The 27,437-nt window shown below is 48.1% G+C and overlaps 1 protein-coding gene across 1 annotated transcript in view; it reads left to right on the forward strand.

Moving 5' to 3' along the window:
* The window catches only part of MCM8 (minichromosome maintenance 8 homologous recombination repair factor), a 1,532,371-nt gene that overhangs the window by 786,949 nt on the left and 717,985 nt on the right, over nt 1-27,437 (forward strand). Inside the window, exon 8 of the mRNA XM_069608271.1 lies at nt 10,458-10,543. Within this exon, the coding sequence (XP_069464372.1) occupies nt 10,458-10,543 (86 nt within the window). The remainder of the gene's footprint in view (nt 1-10,457; nt 10,544-27,437) is intronic.

Here is a 27,437-nt window from a genome sequence, read left to right on the forward strand (position 1 = left end):
GGTTTTTGTAAATGTCTGGATGCCTGCTCCCGGGGCTGCTGGGCTTGATCCGGATGCCCGAGGTTAGGCATCATGACACCCAAGTTGTTTTTTGGACAGACCTAAACACAAGGCCATTTAAAGATATAGTGTGCCTTGCGAAAACCCGTCTGAAATTTAGATAGCCTTGACATATCAACAGCGCATTTTTCCAAATGCTGAAGTAGAGTAGATGAAAAAATCTTATTGTCAGTGTCCAACAACGAAATTGGTCTATAATTCAAAGTTCAGACCTTAGACCTTTTTTAAAAATGGAGACAATAAAGTCAATTTGCCACGTAGCAGGATAGGTTTTTGTGGAAATAACACTTTCAAATAAAATAGCCAGGGCATTAACCAATTTCATCTGTTCGTTTTTTAGAATGGCATTCAGGCCCTGCAGCTGGCGAGGGTTTGCATAAAGTTATTAGGTCAAACACCATATTTGCTTTGATTTTAATGACCAGGTCTTTAGCCATCACAGTGTTAATTTTAACAATTGTATACAGTCCAAAATGGACTAGTGTAACAGCCTATACCTAGGTGCAAATAAATCCATAATCAACAAATTGCTAGTCCTCCAAAATAATGCTTTACGAGCGGCATTAAACATTCCTAGGCATGAGCATATCTGTACTATTAGAAAATCTTGCAAATGGCTCTCCATACAAGAAATCGACCTACAAACCATCTGCCTCACATACAAATCCTTGAACAACCTAGTCCCTTCATATCTCACTAATAAATTCACTTGGAAATCTTCAGCCAGAATCACAAGAACCTCCAATAGCTTATGCCTGGTGGTGCCCAAATTCACCCTAAAAAGAGCCGGCGGAACCAGCTTCCCAGTTCTAGCCTCCCAACTGTGGAATACCCTACCACTGGACATTAAATCCATCTCCACCTTTCAGTCATTCAGAAATCGTCATTACATGGTTACTGAACAAAAACTAACACTATCTTGGCTCACTCATGTCATCTCACATACTTACCAAATGCTTTCACTCTCTTACCCATGTGTTTCGACTATAATTGCCTGGTACATAAATGTGTATATATTATATAAACTGTATAAATTGTATACATCATGAAACATTTATAACCTGTATCCTGTAACCTTTTACCTAAGCGCCCGCTTACCTCTGGGTCTGGTGCGTTATATAAATAAAATAAACAAACAAACAGCGTGTTAACATTACCCAAATCGTACAGGTTTGAAAAAAACGTTACCCAAGATAACTCATCTACTGCATCTAACTGGCCAGTACATGTAGACCGGGCTTGGCCATTAATTGGAGACAAAAACATGGCCACATATTTTTTTGATGGAGCTCTCAACATCGATTCAGAGTCTTGCAAGTTTTACAAGAACGCACACCGAAGTTTGCAGTAGTTGTTGTAATTTTGTTTTATTGATTTGCACTTGGCCAATTTCTCTTCATGTGGGATTAGATGACTCTTTATTAACCTTATAACGGACCTCATCTCTGTTTTTTTCTGGGCCAGCTGCTCATAAGTATGTTGGTGCTTCTTTCGATTGGAGTTCCGAAGTGGGTTTAGATTGTGCGTAGCACCAGAAATGAAGGCATCAATGATGCCTTCAAAATTCCCCACATTAAACACTTGATTCTTCCATTCAGCCATTGAGTGATTTAACCTGCCTACATTCAAAGCAGTTCTATGCACAGCAATGCCCCGAGCAGAGACTTTTAACTCAGTGGGGCCTATGATGGCATTATCGAAGAATGTAAATGTAAAGTTTAAAGTGCCTCTCAAAATATAGTGGTCGCACCATGAAGTTGGGGTAATAGAGAAATCGGAGCAAATCTCAAACATTTGGGCGTCAACAATAATATAGTCAATCATGGTTTTACTAGAGCCGCAAAACCATGTTTAGAGGTTGTCATCACTGTTGCCAAATTGACCATCGAGGGGGATATAAATTTAAGGAAGCAAGTGTGGAGCTCCACTGCAAACCGTCTTTGGATCTTTGATCGTAAAAGGAATAGTCTGATTTACAGTTGTGAAGAGATCTTCAACCAATATGCACACACATTTGAGATTCAGGTCACCGGCTAACAGAACATGTTGTGAACCACTTCTCACTTTCCATTTACATACCAGATCGACAATGGACTGCAAAAATTCATCCAATTCACTCACACCTTTATGCCAGTAAATGTTAATTAATAAGACATAAAACTGGGGTGGGTGAGTAAATCCAGTTCAACTGCCAAAAGCCCATACAGAAGGTTCGGAACTTGTCGGAAGACCACCAAGAGGTCAGATCATAGTGCAGTAACCAAACCACCGTAGGGTCTACCCATTCCACTGGACTTTGCTGCTTAGAAACAGACGGGATAGCATCAAGTGCAGGATTAGCAGTGAGCCCGGCTTCTTGAATCATTAGACAATTGGAATGTCTTAATTCAGCTAAAGCTACCTTGTTAGTGTATAAGTGGCTATGGCCTCTAGAATTCCATGAAAATAGTTTTAATTCCCCATTTCTAACACAACTACTTGCAGACTTCTCTTCTTCATCAGCAACGCCGTCAGGACCTAAAATTACTAGGCCCTTGTAGTTTATATGCTCTATCTTCATTAGTGCCTAACTGTCTCTTATCTCCATTGCATCGTTTAAGATCATCTGCATAGGAATTTTCCTTAGGATTTAGAGTGTAAGCGTCCTTGACTTCTTCCTCGCATCTTACAATTGAAAACCCCAGGTTATGCAACATTACTCTTTCTGCTAAAATCAAATCTATCACCCATTTAGATCGTAGATGGAGTTGAGCATGTGACATGTCAATTTTATCTGGGAACGCAACTCTCAATATCAGCAGAAGAGGTTGCGAGTAGTAATTTCAGCCAAAATTAACAGGATATTCATACGATTTAAACAAATTGGCATAGAATCACCCAGGAGACTAGACATTAGGAAAACATTATGAGCCTCCTGAGTTTGACTATTTTGCTGAAGAATACCTTTCACCCTGTGAAGGCTTCACACAGTCTGAAGTAACTGCAAAATGTCTTTCAGATGTAATATATAACTTATCAAGTAGAGCACCTAAATTAGTATGTTTACAATGATCAACAAGAGTTTTCTCTGAACTTGCAGAGGGTGGGCAAAGAAGAGGATGTTTCAATATATCGAATCTGGTCTCCGGCTTGTGTTCATGAGTACTAGGAACTGTGTTGGTCAAACGTTTTAAATACTCATTATGCTGGTCAGTAGGTGCGTGGTGACATTGTGTAATTCTCCGGCTAAAGGGAGGGCAGAACAAATCATGATTGCCAACGGCATGTTCCGCCAATCTATTATTAGCAGGGTTGTATGCTACATTAAGATTTGTGACCCAGCTCAATATTCCCAACTTTACTTCCACATCACATCTGCAGTTACACAGACCATCATTTACCAAATGTGGTTTCAAAGTTATGAGTCTTTACAGATGACAAGACTGAACGCACTCTACCAAAGTCTTGAGCGTGACTAGTTGACAAGTACGGACATCATTAAAAAACATGTTTGCATTCAGAGTTGAAAACCGTCTGTACATAAGCATCAGATCTTGGTATTTTAACCATATTGGTATGTACATGTGTAGGTAAATTAGGTACGAATAATCCGCCACTGCAAACATTAGCTACCAACGGGTCACCGATAGGGGGAAATACAGACTAGCATGTATCAGGTGTGCGTTTTAGTTCAGATTCAGACATCAACCCTAATGGAATACTCAGGATGTTTGTATTAACAGACTGAATGTGAGAACAACTCTCTTCCGGCACCGGTGTTAATACTAGGCCTATGTTTTTTTTGGCTTCTTATAAGCCTTCATTGAGTCAATTATGGAAAGTATACGTAATCATTTTAAGGAACAGCTATTATTATTGCTCTTTAGCAATTTTTGGTTCTTTGTCTTTTTTTTCCCTCAGAGGGTAGGACAATCGATGGAACTCTTTTTTGCGTATGAATTATGGAAGTTGTTCGCTGTGGGGGATTATCGCAGATCTCTGTAGTAATAAGATTCTCATTCCCCTTGACATGACACATAACTGCATAATTATCATTAGAGAAGGGTATTATTTCACTAACAGATTATTCTATTATAATAATGTCAGCAGAAGTAGGAGCTTGGCCAGGCTCTGAAATTATGGGTTTTTCACGTGGCGTATTACAGGAGGCCAAATGGCCAACACATGCTTCCAAATCTTCAACCTTTGCATAAATAGATGATGGCATAGTACAGTGAACCTTTACCTCGTTCCAGATATTGTCATACGGTCTTACAAAAGTGCTTAAAACCATATTGATTGCAGAGAGGCTAGGAGAGGACAACTTTATACAATCATCAGCCTCTCTAAGAGTATGATGAATTGTTCCATCGCTAGGTTATGTAGAGTAATCGGGAGATGAGATAGAATGGACTCTTTGCTTTTCTTGAGAAATAAAGTCAGTGAGTACAGTAGTAGAACTGATGTGCGATGCATCACAGGTTTGCAGGGTAACAATATCTAAAGTTACACAGGCTTTTGTGTGGATTATTGAGTCTGCATATTCAATTATGCTTAAATCGTTCAGAATGTTCATTCGTGTCCCATCTATTATTGCTGTTTTCCTAAGAGGGACTATTGTTTTAATTTCCGTACTAGTCCCAGTTAGTTTCGGGAAGTAATCCATTATACATTGACCCGCAATAGGAGACGTTGGTGGGGGAGTGATGAAAGGGCCCGCAGAGGTGGATTTTGGGCTGTTCTTATTGCAACCTTTCTGCTTGGGTTCTCCACACAAGCTATAGATGGTACATTTAAGCAGGCAAGAGAATTTGGGACACCTAAATTGTGACTCAACACTGCTACAAGCTCTGCTTCGTTATTAGATCGCAGGTCACCATCATGAAACACTTGATTTCCAGTTGAGCCAATCATGGTTTGAATCAAACCGATGTCGGTTTCTGCAGTGTCCATCTTGAGTACAGTAACTGATTGAAGTTGGGGTTGACTGCACAAACCTGTAAGAAGAGACATGGTATTTACTGCGCTGCAGGACTAACAGAGTAACAAATGCTCAACAGAATTATAGAGCACAACAATGAGAACCTTCGACTAGCAGAGCCTCAACCCACGTACTAGGTAACAGAAAATGAATATACACTGTGCGGTTCAAAGGGAGTAGAAACACACACAGCAACTCCGCGCAGTCACCAGCACAAGCCAAACTCAATACTTATAGGTAGACTTTGAAGTCTGCTAAGACCAGTTAACTGTGCACGGCTGAAAGGGAGTACTATACCCCTTGCAGTCATCGGCACGGTAAGCAAAAAATTAAGAACAAGCAGTCGAGGATGTTAGTGCCCTGAAGGGATGAGCCCCACGTAGTTCCAAGCATGTAACGTGTAGAGGGTCTGGAATTCCGTGAGGTTTTTAACCGCCCATCAGCCAGACTCCAGTTAAAATGAGTTAAGATAACGTGCGGGTGGTGCGCGGCTCACAGAGAGACAGTCTCCCTGCAGTCGCTGGCAAAGTTTAATAAACTGCTTTTATACACACGTGCCGCTCGAAAGATGTGAGCAGATGTTCCTCCCCAGCAGGCATGGCAACAAATAAGATCTTGGAGCACGTGTCAAAAGCTAGTAACGCTCACAGTTGGAGGTGTACCTAAGTAGGTTTAGCTGGCATTGCAATCCTTCGATCCTTTGCATCCGAAGGCAAACGGAAGGCAGACACCGCATCAGACAACTCTGCAGACGCTCTGTGTCAGGGAAGGGAGATTGTTGAAGTTGCTCCTACTCCTCAGTAAGCAACACGAAAAAAACAGACTTCAGGTAAGCAGGAAGGCAAACGGAAGGCAGACACTTCATCAGACAACTCTGCAGAGCCATTGTAGTTTCACCCGGACTCTGACAAGTAGCATGTCAGAATTATTTTACATTTTTACCACAACCTCTGTCTAGTGCAGGATGGTTTCTAGTGTGGACCAAATGTTATTTTGAGAGAAAACAAGTAGTTGTTACACATACTAAAAAAAAGAAAAAAGGTACCCACTCAATACAGTCTTCCAACAAATGGCAATGGCCTTTGGAAAGTAGTACTTTTATGTTCTAGAAGAGAACGGCAACATCGTTTGCACAGCTGCCAATGCATAATCAGTACTGTGCCATTAAACAGTAGCAGGCGGCATGCGATATTGAATGAACATTGGAGGTTTTTGAAGTTTAAACTGGTTGTAGGGAAACGCTGCTCATTAATCTATTGGATTAAAGCCATCTGCGATCCATATACCGAGTACCCGAAAGCTTGAGTCACAAAAGGTTGTGCACAAAAGCGCAACGCGCTGTGCTTCCCTCTGGGTGTCATGGTCTCCAGACCACTAGCAGGAAGCAGACAGAGGCCGGACCTGGCAGCAGGTAAGTGGGAGGGGACCCGGTGAAGAGCGTCGGGTGGGCGCCGCTAAGCAGAAGAGGGTGCAAGGAGGGTATGCCCTCCAAAGTGACCGCAAGAGGGTGATGACCAAAAGGCTACTCTTGAACTTGCGGCCTTCCCTGTTGGTGTACTCGAACCACTAACCGTTAAAACGTCAGAAGCTGATTTACAGCTGAAATTATGCCATCACCTTTCAAAATTAACTATGGAATGTAAGAGGAGTCCCTTGTGCGGAGGGGGGGGGGGGCTGCAGAGGGATGGGCTGCAAATGGGCAAAAAGGCCTTGTTGTTTCTTGCATGTGGGCGTTGTGGTGCCTGCCCCTTTAAGGCTTAGTGACGCAACTCCGCCGCGTGTGCCCGTAATAAATGGGGCGTGCCATGGATCGCCAGTGTGACCATTGAGCCCGGACAGAGAACATTGTGTCCCATGTGTTCTGTGTGGTTCACAGGGACAGAGGGGCACACCGTCAACCGGCATGCACTCGGTGGGGCCGTGGCCAAACACACTAACACACTGTGTATACATCCTCAAATGTCATCTCCTTCTTTTCAAAAACTCACGTGGCATTTGCGTTGCATCAGTCACATCAGTATGAGCCAAAACTAATAACATATGCATCTGAAAACATGTATGCCTATAGAAAAGCCAACACTGTTGATTTTGCCAGTGCGGTTGTGTGATGGTCTAGTGTTTTGATCTGACGTGAGCGTCATGAGGCTCACTTAATAAAAAGGGCTCTGCTGGCGCTGCGAGGGCAGAGCAGCAGAGCCCCAGGAAGCGGCAACTCGTGTCTGTGTTTTTGTGTCCTGTGCGACTGCCACGTGGTTGTGGCCTGGTGTGCATCGCGGCCCGAGTGTCCTCTGAGCCGCGGCTGCTGGCAACTGGGGGTGGCCCCCCCCCCCGCACTGTGAGGATTGCGCCCGGTGACCCCGGGCGCCGTAGGGTGTTCCCTTACCATCGATTGGCGGAGCGCCCTCAGCGCATCCGCCGTGTTGGTTGATCACGACAGCATCTGTGACCAGAGGCGGGCCGCCACATTGGTGACGAGGATCCCGCCCTGAGTGAGCACAGCACGCGAGCTCGGCTCCATGAAGCCTGGAGCCAGACTGAAGCAGCATCAAGCCGCGTCCGTGGAGGAGGAGAGGCCGCAGCCGCGTGTCAGCTGGGCTGCTGGGGGCTCAGGGACCTTGTGCGGTGCATCGGCACAGGTTGCCTGGGATCAGCTGAGGTGGCTGACTTCGATCCCGCGTCGGCCGTGCGGGGGACCCGGCGGTTGGTGGTGACCGCGTGGTCTAGACTGGGGGGGGAGGAGTCTGGTCTGTCCCTGAACAAAGGAGGGGGTGGGGCCAACCCTCCATCTGGCCCGTGACTGCTGAAAGGCCCTTTTTGTCACCCGAGTCTGAGGAAGTGGATCGCGTGGCTGACGAAGCGGCCCAGAAAGGAGGTGTGGCCTCCAGCAGTCCGCGGCCCGCCCCCCACACCCCCAGGCACCAGCAGGGAACAGTAAGAAGGGGCGCAGCCTACTCGCGAGCCCCGCGGACAAAGGAAGGGGCGGGGGCATCCCTCCGCCTCGCCCAGAGAGGGGGAGAAACATTACCATGCCTGGGTTGCGGCGGTGACCAGCCTGAGCAGGCCCCGGCCACAGTGACAGAAGGCCTGTCAATACCTGGGCCTGGAAGGAAATAAGTCGAGTTTTGTCCATAATTGCACCTCGAGGCTGGCAGAACAGCCAGAAAGGAGCCTGGCCTGAACGTTCGAAGCCCAGATAAAGAAAGAGGGGTGTCATCGAAACCCCACAGTTGTACCTGACCGGGCCCTAGGGATTGCGGCTCCACTTGGAGTGCTTGTGCGCCCCTGGGCAGGAGGAACTGGGCGACACCGTTGAAGTCAATCAGGGGGCGCAAAAGGGTGTGGCCATCAGGGCTAAGAAGTTGTGTACCCAGATTGGTGTATAGTGCAGCGGGGACGTCCCCTACACCGGGAGAGTTTGGGGTGCTGCCAAGAGACCTCCCCACAAGGTGGTCAAGCTACCTGAGGCCCAGTAACTGCGGGCACCCCTCAACACTGGTGACTGCAGCTGGCATCCCCAACAATATTCAGCATGTCGGACGACGAGGGGATATGTCGGGGTCAGCTAGCACCAATACCCCATTTCGATGTCCTGGGTGCGCCTTCAAGTGTCGGGGCCCGGTGAGTGGCCTGGGTGGAGACCCTGGAATTGTATTTCACTGCAATGGAGATCAAAGATGCAGCCAAACGCCCAACACTCCTGTACTCTGCCGGACTGGCCGTTCAGAGGCTGTTCAAGACATTAAGGCCCCGAGATCAGTCATACGATGCAGCCATTGCAGCCCTGAACGAGTATTTCAGGCCCATGGTCAACAGGGACTATGAACGGTTCAGGATGAGGTGTGCGAGGCAGGAGGAAGGGGAAAGCCTCGATGCATTCCACGGGAAGCTGCGCGGAATTGCACTGTCCTGTGCTCTGGGAATTTTGAGGAGGACGAGATTCGGGCGCAGATCATCTATGGCTGCAGCTCCACCAAACTGCGCAAGCCGGTTCTGAGGGACTCAGCGCTGACCCTCGATCGAATATTAGAGCTTGGCCGGGCCCAGGAACTGGCAAAGGTGCAGGCCTCGGTCATGGACTCCTCTAGACACCACCTCAAGATGGAGGTCCCCATGCAGCGAGTGAAGGTTGAGGAGGTGGCCGCTGTCGGCAGGTGGCCAGGAAGAAGAGTGATGAGGAGGGGAGACTGGCCGAGGAGAGACCCCAATGCCACAATATGCCATCTCTGTGCGTGGGATCTTCCACACCCGCAGGACTGCCCAGTGATAGGACAGATCTGTGGAAGGTGCGGGAAAGGAGACCCCTTTGCATGGGTGTGCCTAGCCCCAGCCAGCATGGTGGGGACATTGGGGGGGAACGTGGAAAAGGGGAGAAGGACCCCCAAGTTGGCAAAGCTCCAGGTGGCGGAAGTGACCCCAGAAGTACTGTATGATATGGGGGAGGAGGAATATGAAGAGAATATATTCTTCTTGTCCTGCAGCGGTGCCAGTGGCCAGTTTGATCCCGGAATCTTTTGAGTCGGAGGAGCCCGTCGTCGGGTCATGTGGTGTGCGGACTGGAACACACCTGTTTGTTTTGCAGTGTTAAAAAGTTTGAGTGTTCAGTAGCTCTTAGGTGGCGCGCGGACTGGAATGCACCCAATGTTTGCTGTGATGATGTAGGGGCACAGTTGATGCGTGGACTAGAAGGCACCAAGTGGAACCCAGTAGAGTGATTGATGTTTGTGGTGGGTTTTTGATTTTGTTTGTTTATAATAAAGGAGGGATGTTGTGTGGTGGTCTAGTGTTTTGATCTGACGTGAGCGTCATGACTGTGTCATGACGCTCACTTAATAAAAGGGGCTCTGCTGGCGCTGCGAGGGCAGAGCAGCAGAGCCCCAGGAAGCGCCAACTCGTGTCTGTGTTTTTGTGTCCTGTGCGACTGCCATGTGGTCGTGGCCTGGTGTGCAGCACGGCCCGAGTGTCCTCGGAGCCGCGGCTGCTGGCAACTGGGGTGCCCCCCCCCGCACTGTGAGGATTGCGCCCGGTGACCCCGGGCGCCGTAGGGTGTTCCCCTACCATCGATCGGCGGAGCGCCCTCAGCGCATCCGCCGTGTCGGGTGATCCCGACAGCATCTGTGGCCCGCCCCGGTGACCGGAGGCGGGCCACCACAAGTGCGTACTAATTATATCCTATGTAATTCCTGTAGAAATGTATGAAGGTTCTTGCCATTAAGTTCTTGTATGGGCACTAAAAGACAGGATGCAGACCATGTTCGTAGGATATTTGCGCCTTCCTCCACACCAGAGATTTCTTGGCACAGTGCATTGTGTTAATGTTTACTTTTCAATTCGGTGAAAAGGATATAAAAAAATTTAGCTGCTTTTGGCAGATAATATTGTGTAGAAAGTATGCAGCTATGCTTTGTAGATAAACTAAATCATAGTTTTACCATTGTAGTGCCCTATTCCAGAATGCCGCGGACGACAGTTCACACCTAACAGAAGTTCGCCTTTTACCAGCACAGTGGACTGGCAGTCTATCAAGTAAGCAACATCTGAATTTCAAATTCTAATAAGCACATTCATGTATTTTTTACAATAAAGCCGGACCATCAAAAGTGTGTAAATGTGTATTACTGAATAAGCTTCCGAGGAAAGGGAAATTGCCTCAGATCTAAGAATGGTTAACAAAGGTTTTGTTTTTAAAGGGGATCTGGTTATTGTTTGCTGTTTGTGCTATCGATAGATGCTTTATTGAAATTCTTCTAATCTTGATGGCTGCTGAGCCTTCAGGTGTCCTGTCTAACACGCTGTAAATGTTGTGCAAATGAGGTAAACATTCACTTATAGAGGGAACTGTATAATGAAGTGCCATGAAGCAAGGTAATTACTATGCAAAGGAAGTAATGATTATGCATCGTGACGCTCTCTAGAGGCCGCGTGTTCAAGCTGCATTTGCTATTTTCAGCACAATGGACGACTATTGGATGAAGGGTTGTGGAGCAGGAGAACTACTGTATTTATTCCTTTTAGATATAGCGTATAACCAACAGTTGTAAATGCACAATGAAGTTATTAATCTGCTGGCTACAGTTTCACATTATTTTGGTGTTAAATTAGGACACGCTTTCCTCTAATATTTGCCGTTTAAAGAGTTCCGGAAGTATACACATTTAAGAGTGTTTTAACCACACAGCATGGCTGATGCAAGCCTCGTTCCAAGCTGTCACTGGCTGACCACTGTTGCTCTTCTGTTCCACTTTTGCTACACTTACACAACTGCCCCATAGTGGGTAACTCCCGTCTGCTCCGTTCCTACTTCTTCTGGGCTTCTCTTTGTTTTTGTCCCTCTTTGTGTCACTATCTTTCTACCTGTCATCACATGCCGGGTCATGGCCACCGGGAGCATTAATCAAGAATTTCGTTTGGATCCTCCTGCCCCCTTTTTCGCCAACAACACAGTTGGTAATGGGGATAGCCATGGGTCAAACCGACATGATAATGGCTTGCTGACCTTTGTAATAGCCCAAGCAAGAGAGCAGCATGCTGTTTCCAGGTACTATAGCCTGCACTGTGGCTATTGCCATACATTGCTGCCATTATTATTATTTTATTTTTTATACCAGGTCCTACAATTTTGTTTGACCTTAGTGTGTATTGATTTTTCTTCAAAGAAGAATTTGCCAGATTAAGGATAGCAAAACACAAGGATATTCTTTATAATAATACCTAAATATCTCAGTTTACAAGAAAACATTTCTTCAGTATGATTCTCACTGCAGATGAATGAGTTTCATATTAGGAAAAAGATGAAAATGACTCTGGCCTTCCATTTTTAAGTATTCTTTATTAAAAGAAAAGTGAAAACTCCGGACTTTCCCTAAACTACGGGGTTTCTCTACCTAACAAAAACGAACTAGGGTGCTCATCAGTTGTCAATGAGACCAAAATGAAGATCTGGCTACCGTTAACCTAATTTAACCTGACCCTACCAGTACAAAACAATAAGGCACAGGAGAATTGACACCCTTCTGTGGGCTGGTTTCTCAGCAAGTTCACTTTAGTAAAGTATTCGTAGGTATTTGAAACTTCTTTTATCAAGTCGTATAGTTTAGCTATTGGGCTCTTCAACTTTTCAACTGTGTCTTTAACACGCTGGTTTTGCCTTTTATTCCATTCTCTGGTGATCTTATTTGTTTTTATTTCCCCTTTTCCTTGGGACACTTCTGTTCCTCCCTTGTTAGTCAAACTTGAGACTTTCTCTTTACTTAATAGCCAATCCTTTTCTTGACTAGGACAAAGACTCTACCAATTATAATTCTAATTCTTCTTATATACTTCCACCACTTGGTCTTACTGGGACGAGTATGAATGCTCCATTTGTTATTTTCGGTCCCCCACCCAGGTCTCCTGCTCTCCCTGTTAAATTTATGTCTAACGTATCGCATCACCAGGCCTCCAGTCCGTTCAGGGTTCTCTTCAGTGATTGTCCGGTTGGTTTCTGTGCTCTTCGTTCGGCACTCTCTGTGGTGCCTTCAGGTAAGTGGTCTCAGTGTCGTTTAGGGACGCCCAAGTCCACCGGGTTCCGGTCATGGAACCACTTCTTACTTGGTCACTCCTTGGACACTGTACCAGTCCTTCTACTTTTCTTGCTTCAGGTTTCCTGGAGGACAAGGTGCTAGGATTTGCAGGCCAGCTTCCTCCCAAGATCAGAAGCTGTATGTCCCCATTTCCTTCAGCTTTGATCCCACAGCTGGTTTGGAACTCCCGGGCTTCTCTCTCTCCCACATCTCCTCCTCTCAGGTTTATGATGCTGCTGTGGGACTGGCGCAGTGTCAAAGTCCTTCTTCTTTGTTCTACTTGTACTCTGTACTGCTCCAGTGGTTTTCTTCTTCTCAGTACAACATTTGTATTTCTTTTCAGGTTTTCTAAAAGGTTCTAAGTGACAATAACAAATATCAGTGTGTTCTTCATGTTTTCTCCTAGCAGATATTATTAGCGATGGCCTATAGGTGGGTTGGTTAGGGAGTTCCTTATCAGAACAGGAGTCCTTGTCCCTAAAGGGAGAGTCTCTGCCAGTGAGGTCCCACTTGCCTCTACCCCTAGGGAGAGTATTGCATAGCGGCCTCACCTCCATAGCCTCACAGGGAAAGGCTCCTCCCTCGGGAGAAGTGACTGAATCCTGAGATTCATCACACTACTCTCCCACTATTATTATCTAGAAGAACAAATAAGGTTTAACATTCCAGAAACCCATTCTACTTCTTCTTGATTGTATTCACATCTGTCTTCTGGATTACAACTTTTAATTTGTAACAGGTAAGCCTGTTTCCAACACCCAATCTTCCAGGGATCCATGTTGCGATTTAATGTCCCCCTCTATTCTCCTCTTTTAACATCCACGCCAAAATCTTGTCAGCTTTGTCCCCCTTCTAGTGATACTTTGGTTTCAAAAATAACAATTTCTTCTCTGTGTCCTGAACAAGATTAGCCTTGAGCTTCGCCTTATGTCAATGCTTACTAGCATTTGCCGGGGACTGGTATTTTCTCTTGACCACCCCTTTCCCCCACCCCTCGGTTGTATCGCTTCCATTGTCCTCCTGAGGTAATCCTCTTGTTACTTTCTTGATTTCTGTTTCTGGGAACCCATCCTTTTAAGAACCCCTTGTATCGTGGCCTTAAAGCCCCCCAGAGAATCTGCTCACTCACCTCCCAATTGTCATTATGTGTAAAGTACTCTTTAATTTCGGTGCAGAGTACCTGAGCAAGGTCCCCATCCATGAACAGGAAATCGTTGCACCGCCACCCTCCTGAGGGACTATGCTTCAGCCAGTTCCCCAAGGATAACCTTACCAAGTCGTGATCTGACCACAGACTCAGGAGCACCTCAGAGTCCTTGACCTGGGACTTCAAGTCATTATCCACTAGGATTAAGTCTATCCTTGACTAAGAATTGTGTACTGATCAATAATAAGTGAATTGTCTACCTCCCTCATCTATTCTTCACTGAGTTTACAAGAGCCAAGTCTCAGTTGACTCTCCGAAAACGGTCACTACTGCTCCCCCTCGCATCCTCTTCTGATCCCTCACTGAGTCAAGCACCATGTTGAAATCACCCCCAGCTTCTAGGTGTCCCTCCAAGTATAGGACCAGTTTGTCCTTCATGCCCTCCAAAAATTCTGTCTGTACTGAATTGGGGCAGTAGACTGAACCCACTGTGACCCTAACCTCATGGAGGCTCCCTTTAATGAACACAAATCGACCATTCAAATGGATTGTGTCCTCCCACATATTCCTCATTTTTGATATTCATATCAGCTTTGCTGCTTCGGAAAAAAATGTTTCACACCAGAGGGCGCTGTGCTCAATGTTGTGGCGTCGTCCCGCAAGGGCTGCCGTAGAGTGTCAATGTCATCCGTAGTATAAATAGCTCGAGCCACGCCCATTGGCTTCAGTTCTGTTTTTCCGAAAAGCTTTCAATTCGTGTGTTTGAAAATGACACTTCCGTTTTTCGTCAAGATGTCTTCATCTTCTAATCCTTTGACCCCAAAAACTGGTTTGAAAAAATGGCAGGATTGCGGGAAGAAAATGTCGATCACTGATCCCCATCGCATCTGCCTGTGGTACCTGTGTCCCGATCATCGGACTGATGACTTCGGGTCCTGTCAGGCCATGACAGGAAAAGCTCTCAAGGAACGACGAGGTAAATTGGCGGTGGGGAGGGAAACTTCGAAGGCTTCTTCAAAGAGAAATAAAGACTCTGGGGAGTCTAGGGACTTGTCCCGGTGTAAATCAGGAGTCGGTCAAGGAAATATTAATCGAAGGCAAAGAAGAGACGTCACCGAACTCCCTCTTCGTCTTCTGACTCTACAAGGGTTATCACTTGTCCAACTAAACGTGATTCCCCTAGAAAATGGGAGGTTTTCAGAGCCTTGAAAATCTTCAAGAATGCGGCCCGACCCCCTCCAAGAAGTCGGGCGAAGACCATGCCCCAGCTCATCCGTTGGATGACGGAGGAAGGTCGGAGACTACCAAACGCTCTAAATCAGCCGAGAAATCATCGTGGTTACCGTCTAGAGAACATTCTCAGATACCTCAGAAAAAGAGCATGTCGACAAGCCTATCGGTGAATAAATCGAAGGCAACGCTGGACAAAATGGCGTCAGGTTCCAAACCTTCATCTACACTTGTGTCGAAGGTTTCATCGACACCAGTGTCGAAGGTTCAGTCGACACCATTCTCGATGACCCCTTTATCTAAGGCACCTTTGACTTTATCAAAGCCAGCGTCGGCAACATCGATGCCTCTGTCGAAGACAGCGTCAATTCCTGTACAGTCATTGACTCAATTGGCGAAACCAATGCCGATGCCTTCATGTCCTCAACCCATGGGTAAGGCTTATACCCATATTCCAAGGAAAGTCTTTTTCAAGTCTATGACTTCTATTTATGAGGAGGAGCAATCCTTCTGAGGAGGAGCAATCCTTCTGAGAAGGATTCTTCGCCATTTGGGTTGAAATATGGGACAAAAAAGCTCCTGAGGAGCCGATTGACCCAGAATCAAAGATGTCTGATCTTTGACTGTCTCCAAACAGCTAGTGGCATAGACTCTTCGCCCGAATTGTAGTTTGACAAACCTGACCCAGCTGATCATGCTGATTCAGCATACAGGCAAATTATGAATAGGGTTGTGGAGTTCATGGGTTTGAGCAGGAATTCTTCTACCTACGAACAAGATGACGTGACAGATATTCTGAGCCAGGGTCCTCAGAAGGATGCAGTACTACCTTTCTCATACAGCCCTTAAAAGGAAGGTCATGGCCACCTGGGAAACCCCAGAATCTGGACCTGCGGTAAACAAAAATGTTGCCAGAAAATATAGACCTTCATCCTCTGATCCAGACTATTTAACTAAGCACTATTTGCCTGAAATCTTAGTGGTCCAAGCAGCTTCATCCACCAGACAGTCTGCTTATCCCTCTATTCCCCCGGATAGGGATGACAAGAGAATTGATGCCTAGACTCGCAAGATTTTTTTCTTCGAGCAGTATGGCTTTAAAGTCAACCAATGTTACTAGAACCCTTTCGAGGTTTACCTACACCCTGTGGGACTGTGTTAGCATGGCGGCTCAGCACATTCCGGAAGGCGAGGAACGAGACGGCTTCCTGGCTACTGTGAATGATTGAAAGGAGTCAATGGGGGAATGTCTCCAGTCAGGACTGGACACTGCTGACAGCATCAGCAGGTCTATGGCTTCTAGCACCGTGCTACGCAGGTTTGCGTGGCTGAGAAAGTCTGGCTTTGCACCGGATGTGCAGGTCAGGCTACTCAATATGCCCTTTGACGGCTTGAGAATGTTCGGCAGCAAGACGGATGAGAGTCTAGACCAGCTGCAGACCTCTAAGGTGGCGGCTAAATCACTTAGCGCCTCCACACGTTAACCTCAACAACACTCCTACTCAGGCTCATCTTCCTGGAAGGGTCGTCCTTTTCATTTTTATTCCTCATTTGGATGCGGAAGAGGACAGGCTAGTCAAAGAGGACAAAAGAGATTCCCTCGTGGTGGACGAGGAGGGGGTGCTAGATGAGCCCCACCAGCGGCAACTGCCTCTTCAGCCGCTACTGCAGTCACCTCTAAGCCACTTTGAGGCCTTGACCCACAAGACCCCGGGGGGAGGCAGAATCTCTCAGCATCTGAATGAATGGTGGGGCATTACTTCAGATGGTTACTGCCTTCCCTTTCAGAAAAGACCTCAGGACCATCCACCGGAATACAACTCTGTCAAAATTCGGGATCCGCTCCTGTTGCAGGAAATTTTAACCCTGCTAGAGAAAGGTGCAATAGAACATGTACCTGTAGCGGAGAGGAACAAGGGTTGGTATTCCCCCTACTTTCTCATTCCCAAGAAGGACAGAGGATTGAGACCCATCTTGGACTTAAAATTTGAACAAATTCCTCAGGAAGGACAAGTTCAAGATCATTACATTTTCTCAGATCCTTGAGGCTCTCCAACTCCAAGACTGGTTGGTATCATTGGACCTTCAGGACGCTCACTTTCATGTGCCAATCCATCGGAAGCACATGAAGTACCTGAGGTTCGCGAATGGCGGTTCTCACTATCAGTTTCGAGTTCTGCCATTTGGGCTGACCTCCGCCCAGAGGGTTTTCACCAAGCTGACGGCGGTAGTGGCAGCGAGTCTCAGGAGAGGGGGGATTCCCATCTACCCCTACCTGGACGATTGGCTGATCAGGGCTCGTTCACCAGAGCAAGCCCAGGAACATCTCAGTATCACCTGCCACTCCCTACACAGACTGGGCTTCTCACTCAATTCCAAGAAGTCCCATATGATACCATTCCAAAGACTCCAATTCCCGAGGTGAGAGCTCAACACATTTAGCAGATGGTAACAAAATTCCAGAATGCCCAACATCTTTCGGTCATTGATTTTTTTTGAGGTCGCTCGGCCTCACGGCATCCTGCATTTTCCTGGTGCCAGAAGCCCGATTGAGAATGAGATCCCTTCAATGGGCTCTCAGGACTCAATGGTCCCAATTTTCAGGGAATATGTTGGATCACCTGCAAGTTCTGAGCAGAGTTGCTCAAGACCTAGTTTGGTGGGCTTGCAAAGACAATATTCCATGGGGAGAGTCTTTTTGGCAACTATGGCCGGAGATAACAGTAGTGACGGACACTTAACTCACGGGGTGGGGAGCCCACACAAACAATCAGCAGTCGTTGGCCTCCATCGAAGTCCAAACTACACATGGAACCTTTTGGAGCTGAGGGCAGTCAGACTAGCGCTGAAGGCCTTTCTGCCCTCTGTACGGGGAAAGAATGTCCTGATAATGACGGACTACACAGTGGCCATGTACTACCTGAACAAGAGTGGAGGTGTAGGGTCACTACTACTGTGCATAGAGGCAATGCAGCTCTGGTTCTGGTCAATACATGAAGGAATCTCTCTGTCTGTAGTGCACCTAGCCGGAGAGCATAACAAAGTGGCGGATGCTCTGAACAGGCAGAGCACAGTCTCCCACGAGTGGCAACTAGCTCAGGAAGTCCTTCAAGAGATCTTCAACCTTTGGGGAACCCCTCAAGTGGATCTGTTCGCGACCGAGGTCAGTCGGAAGTGCGATCAGTACTGCTCAAGGGAATTTCCTCCAAAAGGTGCTCTACGGGATGCGTTCGTAGTGGACAGGGAGCTTACACTCCTGTACGCATTTCCTCCAGTCCCCGTGATTCCTCACGTAATCAGGAGGTTGAGAAAGTTCATGAAAACTATGATCCTAATTGGGCCTGGAGGACGTGGTACCCAGACCTTCTGGACATGTCCATGTGCCCTCCAATACCTCTTCCACAAAGAGAGGATCTTCTCTCGCAAGAGGAAGATCAGGTTCTCCATCCAGAGGTCAAGACACTCAGCCTTCAGGCATGGTTTTTGAGAGGCTGAGATATAAGGATTGGGACCTCGCAGATGACGTAATAGAGATTTTGCTTTTGCTCAGAAGGCCAGCACCAAAATCCTTGTACCAGTGTCGTTGGAAGAAGTTCAGTAACTGTTGTACGAATAAGAATGTGGATCCATTCATATGTGGCACACCTATGGTTCTTTCTTTCTTATTACATTCAGCCAATCTGGGGCTCCAGATTGGTACAATAAAAGGATACCTAGCAGCGCTTTCTATCTTTAAGCGCTCCTCTGAAGAAGTATCTTATTTCAAGATATCATTGATTGTTCAATTTTTGAAGGGTCTCACTAACGTGTACCCTCCAGTCCCATTCCATGTCCCTGTTTGGGATTTAAATCTAGTATTAAAATGTCTTATATGCATTCCTTTCTAGCCTTTGCATTCTTGTACGCTAAGGCTTTTCACATTGAAAACAATCCTACTAGTGGCTATTACAGCAGCCTGCAGGGTGAGTGAGTTGCAGGCTCTCTTATAAACCTCCTTGTGCCATTTTCCTTAAAGATAAAGTAATACCTAAAGCCAAACCGTCATTCCTACCCAAGGTAGTCTCTGACTTTCATTTGTCTAAAAAAATTACATTGCCATCTTTCTATGCTCCCCCTCATGCACGTAAGGAGGAGGAAGGACTTCACAGACTGGACCCAAAAACGGATCTCAGCTTTTATATTTATAGACTGGCAAAGTTTCGGCAAAATGACCAACTTTTAATTGGATGTACCAGCCACAAATTGGGCCTGGCAGTAACAAAACAGACTTTTTCCAGATGGAAAAAGTTGGCAATTGGAGAGTGTTACAGACTGGCAGGTAAAGAACCTCCAGATGGACGAAGAGCTCACTCCACTAGGGGCATGGCAACTTCTGCAGCTCTTCAAAGGGGTGTCCCAGTGCAATATATTTGTGCAGCGGCCACTTGGTCGTCTATGCACATTTTTGTAAAACATTGTTTAGATTCGACTTCGTCCCAAGGAGGTCTTTCTGCAAAGGCCGTTCTCCATACGGTCCATGATTAGGGTTAATTGGTACTCCCTCCTCCAAATTTTCACTGCTTTGGGAGTCTATCAAAGATGAGGAATATGTGGGAGGACACAATCCATTTGAAGAACAAGTTACTTACCAACTGGTAATGTTCTTTCGGTTGGATGTTACTCCCACATATTCCTCATTGACCCTCCCAGCCTACCCTGCAGTACAATGTACGTGAATTACACTCAGTGTTTCTTTAGAGTTTACGGTCTAAGGGTACGCCTAGACAACTCCTCAGTTGAGGATATCGAAAAAACAGAACTGAGGCCAGGGGGTGCGGCTCAAGCTATTTATACTACGGATGACGTCAACGCTCTACGGTAGCCCTCGAGGGACATCGACGCCACGACATCGAGCACAGCGCCCTCCTGTGTGAAACATTTTTTTCCCAAGCAGCAAAGCTGTTGATACGAATATCAAAGATGAGGAATACGTGGGAGAAACATCCAGTCGAAAGAACGTTACCAGTTGGTAAGTAACGTGTTCTTCGGGTCACTTTACACGTCATCCACTGTTAAACCCAAGCAGGCCGAGATGAGTTTTGCAGCCCCTCCTTTTCTTTCCCACCCATGAGGCCACATATACTTCCCAACCAGGGAACTTCTTCCTTGTTGATCATTTCCTCTGCACCTTAAGACTGATTACCATATTGTTGGGAATTTTAGTTGAAACTAACTAATATCCTCTATTACATATAGGTGTGCAGTCTACAACATTTGGAACACATATACTTCACCTAGGGTTTTGGCTCTTAGGTGGGGCTCCATCTCTATACCAATGCCCCTTGTACTTGTACACCAAAAGAAAAAGGCACCGAAGCCCGGCTCCCCCCCTCACCGCATGCCCCCGTAGCTCAGGTGTTATTTTTAGAGCCAGCCTGATAGTGACTGTCACCAAACCTTTGTGTGCCTGCTGTGGTGTGTGATTGGAGGGCTGTTTCATGCTGGCCCATGAGTGTTTGGGTACAACTAGGAACAATCCTAATCCTTCATCTATGCTGTTATTGCCGCTGGTTTTACTTATCTGCTGGAGGACTTTCTCATGCAGCTGTTTTGCTGCAATTATAGTACCAGTTTTGGCCAAGCTGGCTTGGCCCTATTCCCTTATCTTTTGCACTGATTTCCATTTTCTGGCTTCTAAATGTCCTTCCTATGCTGTCCTAGCCCTCTCTCTGGTTTTCCCCACTGGATGGGCTTGGAATTCTCTACTGCAGTTTTTTTGGGATGTTTTACCATCATCCGCACAAATAATGATAGAAACTGACATCGTCCAGCAGGGTGGTGGGATACTGCTATCCTACCTCTACTGTTCGCTTAAGCCATTCTGGGTTGCCTCCCCTGTTTCCGTCGTCTCACCATTTCCACTTGGCTGTCTGGAACCCCTTGGTTGGGTTCCTCTGTCTTCACACCTGCGAAAGCCTGTTCTTCTTTTTGGTCATCTGAGTCATCGATGTTCAAATCCCTTTGTGACCAGATTCTGTAACTAGACTTGCAAAGGAAGGTCTTTACTCACCAGGTTGTTTTTCCTTTGCTGAGCTGCGTTTTCAGGAACTGCCACCTTGATTACTTATCACTGGGTTCTGGGCTATTCTTTTTTTTTAACTTGTTTATTTTAAATCAAGGCAGGTTGATAATTAAAAAACAATGTCAGCAACAATCATTCAGGCATGTTGATCCCCAGTCCCTTTTTCCCCCCGATCTCCTCTCCCCCTCCCCCCGTCCCACCTTCCCCTCGGTCCTCGGAGGTGGATTCCTCCCTCCTAGATTGCCTATTTTGCGCCTCAAAGTCTATGTGTCTCCCTCAGGGATCACTTGGTCTTTCAGAATCCATCGAGCCCTGGTGCGTTTGTAGGTCAGAGCGGGGAAGCACTGGTCGTATTCAAGTAGTGGGGCCCAAATATTCTGGAATCGGTGGAGAGTTCCCGCCTGCGCTGCCGTCACCTTCTCCGCAATCAGAATATCCCAAAGCTTAGTCCACCATTGGGGCATGTGAGGGCCTTCCGGGGATTTCCAGGAGTGGGCCAGCACCGTTTTCCCTGCTAGCAGACAGTGTGTGAGTAGTTTCGATCTGGTCCCGGAGCGTGGGTAGATCGCGGGAATCGGGGCTCCTAGCAAGACTGGCTCTGGTTCCAGCGGGATCGCCGTTCCAGTGATTTGCGCGATGGTTCCCAAACACGTCTTCCAGAATTGCTGAATCTTTGGGCAAGCCCACCACATATGAAAGAAGGAGCCTGGGCGGCCACATCCTCTCCAGCAGGAATGGTCTACTTGTGGATTTATGTGGTGGAGTCTAAGGGGCGGGTAATACCACCGTAACATGATCTTATATGCGCATTCCCTATTGGTGATGCAGGTGGATGAGGCGCGAGTTCTGGTCCAAATGTCTAACCAGGTTTGGTCGTCTGTTGGGTGATCCAGATCTGCCTCCCACTGGGCCATGCAGCGAGTTCTTGCGATCAGGAAGTCACCTAAGAATCGCCTATACAGAGTGGATACTTTCCCCCGAGCTGGAAGATCTCCAAGTGTGAGTTCCAGGGCGGTGGGAGGGCGTGTCGCTGCTTGCAGAGTTTGAGGGTGCGAGCACCAGTAGCGCAGTTGGATATAGGTGAATCTGTCCCTTTCCTGGAGTTGGAACTTTTCCTTACATTGCTCAAATGTGAGGGGCCTCTCTCCCGTATATAGCTGGCCTATAGTCTCTAACCCGCCATTTATCCAGTTCTGAAAGTTGCGGGGGTGTGCTCCAGGTGAAAATGCCGGATTATGGAAGACTGGGGATCGTGGGCTCAGGCCTCTTGGCACTCCCTTACTCTTCAGTGCCCAATCCCAGGAGCCTAGGGTATGTTTGGTTAATAGGAGGAGGTCTCCCCAGTGTGCTCTGAAGGGGGGTGGGGATGTGTGGCAAAAATCGCAGGGGTAGGGGCACTTGCGATTGTTCCAGTTCTACCCATGTAGGGCGATTTGTAGTAATTTGCCACGCCTGGACCTGTGCTAGTTGAGCCGCCACTCTGTACGCCCGTAAGTCTGGGACCCCCAACCCTCCCAGTCTGGGGCCCCTAGCAAGGTTCTGAGGGGGATTCTCGCTCTCTTACCTTTCCAGATAAATTTCAACATCTTTCTCTGGATATCGCGAAGAGTTGGTGCGGGAATCGCTACTGGGAGGGAGGCGCAGGCGTACAGGAACCTTCGAAGGAGGTTCATCTTGCAGGCTGGAATGCACCCCAGCAGTGAAATCTGCTGGGTCGCCCAACGTTTCAGGTCTCCTTCCAGTTCTTTGAACAACCGGGGGAAGTTAGTTTTATATGTGTCTTTTGGGTCAGCTGGGATGTAGACCTCTAAGTAGGGGATGGCTCTTTTTTCCCATGTTATCAGGCACTTCTTGGCCAGTGGTTCACGCTCTGCCGGGGTGAGGCCAATGCTTAGGGCCGATGATTTATCGAAGTTTACTGTAAAGCTTGAGACCTCACCATAGCTGGCTATTTCTTGTAGCGCATGTTTCAGGGATGACTGGGCCTCCGAGATTGTGAGCAGTACGTCGTCCGCATATAGGGCGATTTTGTGTTGCGTGGGGCCACTCTGTGGGCCTTTGATCTGGTTGTTTCGCCTGATTCTCTGAGCAAAGGGCTCCATGGTGAGTGCAAAGAGCAGAGGTGATAGTGGGCAGCCCTGTCTGGTTCCGCAGGACAGGGGGATCGGAGCCGAGTTGTGCCCGTTGATTCTCAGGAAGGTTCTTGTTCTGCTATAATTAGCTAGAATCATCGTTTGAAATGCTGTCCCGAAGCCGAAGGCCCCCAGGGTGTGTTTCATGAACGCCCAATCCACCCTATCAAATGCCTTGGCCACGTACAGTGCCATTAAGACTAGTTTCTGGGAGTTCCGGGAGGCAAGGTCTACCAGGTTCAAGGTTCTCTGAATATTGTCTCCTGTCGTGCGGTGTAAGATGAAGCCAGCCTGATCAGGGTGGATAATCTCTGGTAGGACACGACTCAGGCGATTCGCCAACATTTTGGAGTATATGTTTGCGTCAATGTTCAAGAGTGCAATCGGCCTATAGGAGGTCAGGTTTCTCATATCTTTTCCTGGTTTGGGCACGAGGATGGTGGTTGATTCCTGCATCGATGGGGTTACTGATCCCGTTTCCCTGAAGGAGTTGAACAAAGTTACTAGGGGGGAATCAGCTGGGATCTGAATAGTTTATAGAATCTGATTGAAAAGCCGCCCGGGCCTGGGGCCCATGTTTTAAGTGATTTAATGGCCTCCTCTACCTCTTCCTCTGTAATGGGCTTCTCCAATTCGCTCTTCATCGTGTCAGGGAGACGGGGCAATGCTGCCTTCTGCAGGTATTCCATCTGTTGCGATAGGTTCTGTGGGGTTGCCATCATGATTTGGGTCAGATGGTATGTTGCCAATCGTTGCTTTTCGGGTTCTGAATATAGTATGACCCCATTGGGATCTCGCAGGCCGGTGATCGTATTAATGCGTCTCTGCTTGGCCAATTTGGCCACCAGGAATCTGTTCGCCTTGTTGTTCTTTGCGTAGGATGACTGTTTGGCTTTCGCCATCAGCAGTGCGGTTTGTTCCGCATAGTGGGCTTCTAGTTTCTTCCTTGCCATGCGTATGATTCGCTGCGTTTTAGGGGACCAACCCTTTTCCCTGAGGACTGCCTCAGCTTCCTTCAGCTCATCTTCCAGAGCTATCCGAGTCTGTCGCCTGTCCCGGCGATCAGGGTGCCTCTAATCACTGCCTTCATGGCGTCCCAGTTATTCGCCAGCGAGGTGTCTGAGGCTGGGTTCTTGTCAAAGAAATGTCTTATCCCCTGCGCAATCTTGTCTCTTGCAGCCATATCATTCAGGATCGGGTCGTATAAGGACCATTTACGTAGATTGTTGAGTTTGGGGTTCTGGGCCCGGAGTTCCAGGATCACTGGGGCGTGATCAGATATGACTCTTGTGCCGATGGATACCTCCTTGATGAAGGCCAGGGTTTGCAGGGAGGTCAAGAAAAGGTCGATCCTCGAAAAGGTTCGGTGAACGAATGAGTATAAAAGGAGTAGTCTATTTCGGTGGGGTGAAGCACCCGCCATGTGTCTACTATCTCTAAGGACCTGATCAGCTGGAGGAGGATTAGTGCTTGGGCAAAATCGCTTGGAGTCAGAGGGTGCGATCTGTCCTTGATGGGGTCAGGAACCCCATTGAAAAACACTCCGATTATCGTTTGGCCCTCTACGAAACGGGCGAGTGACGAGCCCAGGGCGTCATAAAAGTGCGATTGACCAGAGTTAGGGGCGTACACCGAGATAAAGGTATATAGGTTTCCTAGTAGGAGGCATTTGACAGCTATATATCGGCCTTCTGGGCATGTTTTCGTTTCCAGAACCTACGGGTTCAAGTCTTTTCTAAAAAGGATCGCAGTGCCTCCCTTTTTGCTTGCTCCAGAGGTGAAAAATTAAAGCGGAAATAGCCGAGAGCGAAGCCGAGTAACATCCGCCGGCAGCAGATGAGTTTCTTGGAGCATGGCTACCGCAGCATCTTCGTCCTGGAGTTTTAGTAGAATTGCTTTTCGCTTGTTAGGAGAGTTCAGTCCATTAACATTTAGGGAGAGAAGCCTCAGGATTTGGTGGTCTAGTGTCCTTTCTTTCTCTATTACTTGGGTTGGGGAGGAGCCGGGAGCTGGTGATTCAACTGCCATTTCCACTGTGAGTCTTTAGGGTATCATCCTGCGCTTGAGGTTTTAACGCGGGACCCCAACAGGGGGCCGCAACTTTAACTGACGGGTGGGCCGACATTGTGAGTACGGACGCACCCTTGGCCAACAGGGCCAACTGTCCCATCGAGTATTGGGTACTGTGGGTTTCCAAGGAACCAGAGGTAGAAAGTATCCTTGGAATGGGTACGAGCCATGGGTATGGCCCGCCGCCTCCGTCTTCGAGGCTTATCAGTTTAGGAGTGAGGTGGTGGTTCCAAATTTAGGTGAGGCCAAGTGAGTTTGGGCTAGGATGATGTTAAAATCTGGGGACGCAGGAGCGCCTCTGATCATCTCCTTCTATTGTTCCGCTGTGTTGTCGACCATGACGATCGTCTAGGCTTTGGGGAGGGGAGTGGTTCAGGGTCCCCAGCCCCCTCCGGGTTCGGCGTGGAGGGCTCTCGGGGCGAGGTCAGGTGCATGATTTTCTCTGCGTCCTCCAGGTGGCTAATCCGGCATAGGGTGCCTTTGTATGTGAACTGCAGAGCCGTCGGGAACAACCATCTGTAGCAGACCTGCTGGACCTGGAGGAAAAGTGCCAGGGGTCGCAGTGCTCTCCTTTTCTGTAGGGTGAGTAGTGAGAGGTCTTGGTAAATCTGAAGTGGAGTGCCCTGGAAGGTGATATCCTCCCCTTGGCGGCTGATTGCTGAAATTGCCTCTTTGGTCGTGAAGAAGTGGACCCTGGTAATAACATCTGGGGGGGGATCTGAGTCCACCCCCCCCCGACGCGGGCGTAGCCTGTGGGTCCGGTCTAGCAAGAGCTGGGATTTATCCAGGTCCGGGAGTAAGGCCTTGAAGAAGCTCCCCACGTAGTCCGTCAGCTTGTTGTCGGGGACGGAGGTTGGGACCCCCCGAATGCGGAGGTTGTTGCGACGTGCCCTGTTTTCAAGGTCCTCGTGTTTAAACTCCAGGATCTCGCATTTGTGTTGCAGGGTATTAATGGATCTCTGCAATTTCCCTAGAGTGGTAGTGTGATCCCGAGTCTGGACTTCGACTTCTCCGAGTCTCTGTTCGACCTCCGTAACCCTCTGGTCTGTCTGCTCCACTTTGGTGGTAAGTTCTGAAAGGCACGAGCGGAACTCTGACTTAATGTCCGCCATGAAGGCTATTGGGTCCCCTTTAGTAGCAAGGGCTCCCCTGTCCTCCTGTGGTTTCTGTGGGGTCAGTTTAGGAGGATCTTGCTTCTTATTTTTATCCGGTGCGGCGAACATGGTGGATATATCCGTGCCCTTGCTAACTTTTGATTGCCTGGACATGCTGGTTGTGCTGGGCTGTCTCGGCCGGAAGAGTCACAGAGGGAACTAGGATTGTAGGCGACGACCCCAGGGGTGAATATCGCTCCAGACTCCCTTCTTGATCTGGTCCCGAAGAGTCCAGAGAGTTGTTGGGGCAGAGGGTCGTGTGCTTCCGCTGCTAGCTGTCAAGGAATATTCGAACGAAGCAGAGAAGTTGGCGGGGAGCAGCCGTTGCCCCGCAGAGTTCCAGGTTACTGGGTGGGTGGATGGGCCGGGGCGCCCCAGGAAGTGATAGGGGGGGACCTTGGGTGATTGCTGGGGGCCTCTGACTCTTCAGCAGGCTAGGTCCGGTTAAGGACGCCTCGATGTGTGCGTCAGGGCCCCGAGTCTGCTCAGGAAAAAAGGGGGGGAGAGGGTTCCAGCACCCCGCTCGCAGCCGAGCATACGAGCCGCCGAAAGAACCCCCTGCCATGGACACCAGTCTCCACTGGCACGATCCGGGTGGTTCTGTGTTGGCGGGTTTGCGGGCCCCTGAGGAAAGTCAGGCGTCCGTCCGCTCTTCCTCCTTGGCACTCCACAGCTTTGTCACCGCGAGGCACATAGTATGCTGCTAGGCTCCGGTGTGGCCGCCATCTTGTTTCCTTCGGCTGGTGACGGGGGCAGGGTTCGGCGGCTGGATTCGGGTAATACGGTCCTGCGGTCCTGAAGATCATGTTGGGCCAGGTTGTGCTGTGTAGGTTCCGGTCGCCTTAGATGGTGTTGGTGACCCGGTAGCCTCAGCGGAACCGCCAGAATTTGATGGAGGCGGCGGGCATCCCATGGGCGGCTTCAGAGGAGCGACCACATCGATGGCGCTCCAAGTCACGCCCCGGTTCTGGGCTATTCTTGACCCTTCCTCTTATCAATCCCTGTGTTCCATGGTCATGGGTTTCTGTAGGTCCCATCTTTTTGCTTATTGCCATAATCTTCCA

The sequence above is a fragment of the Ambystoma mexicanum genome, chromosome 4q (genome assembly GCF_040938575.1).
Source record: "Ambystoma mexicanum isolate Mex_15411 chromosome 4q, UKY_AmexF1_1, whole genome shotgun sequence".
NCBI classification, from domain to species: domain Eukaryota; kingdom Metazoa; phylum Chordata; class Amphibia; order Caudata; family Ambystomatidae; genus Ambystoma; species Ambystoma mexicanum.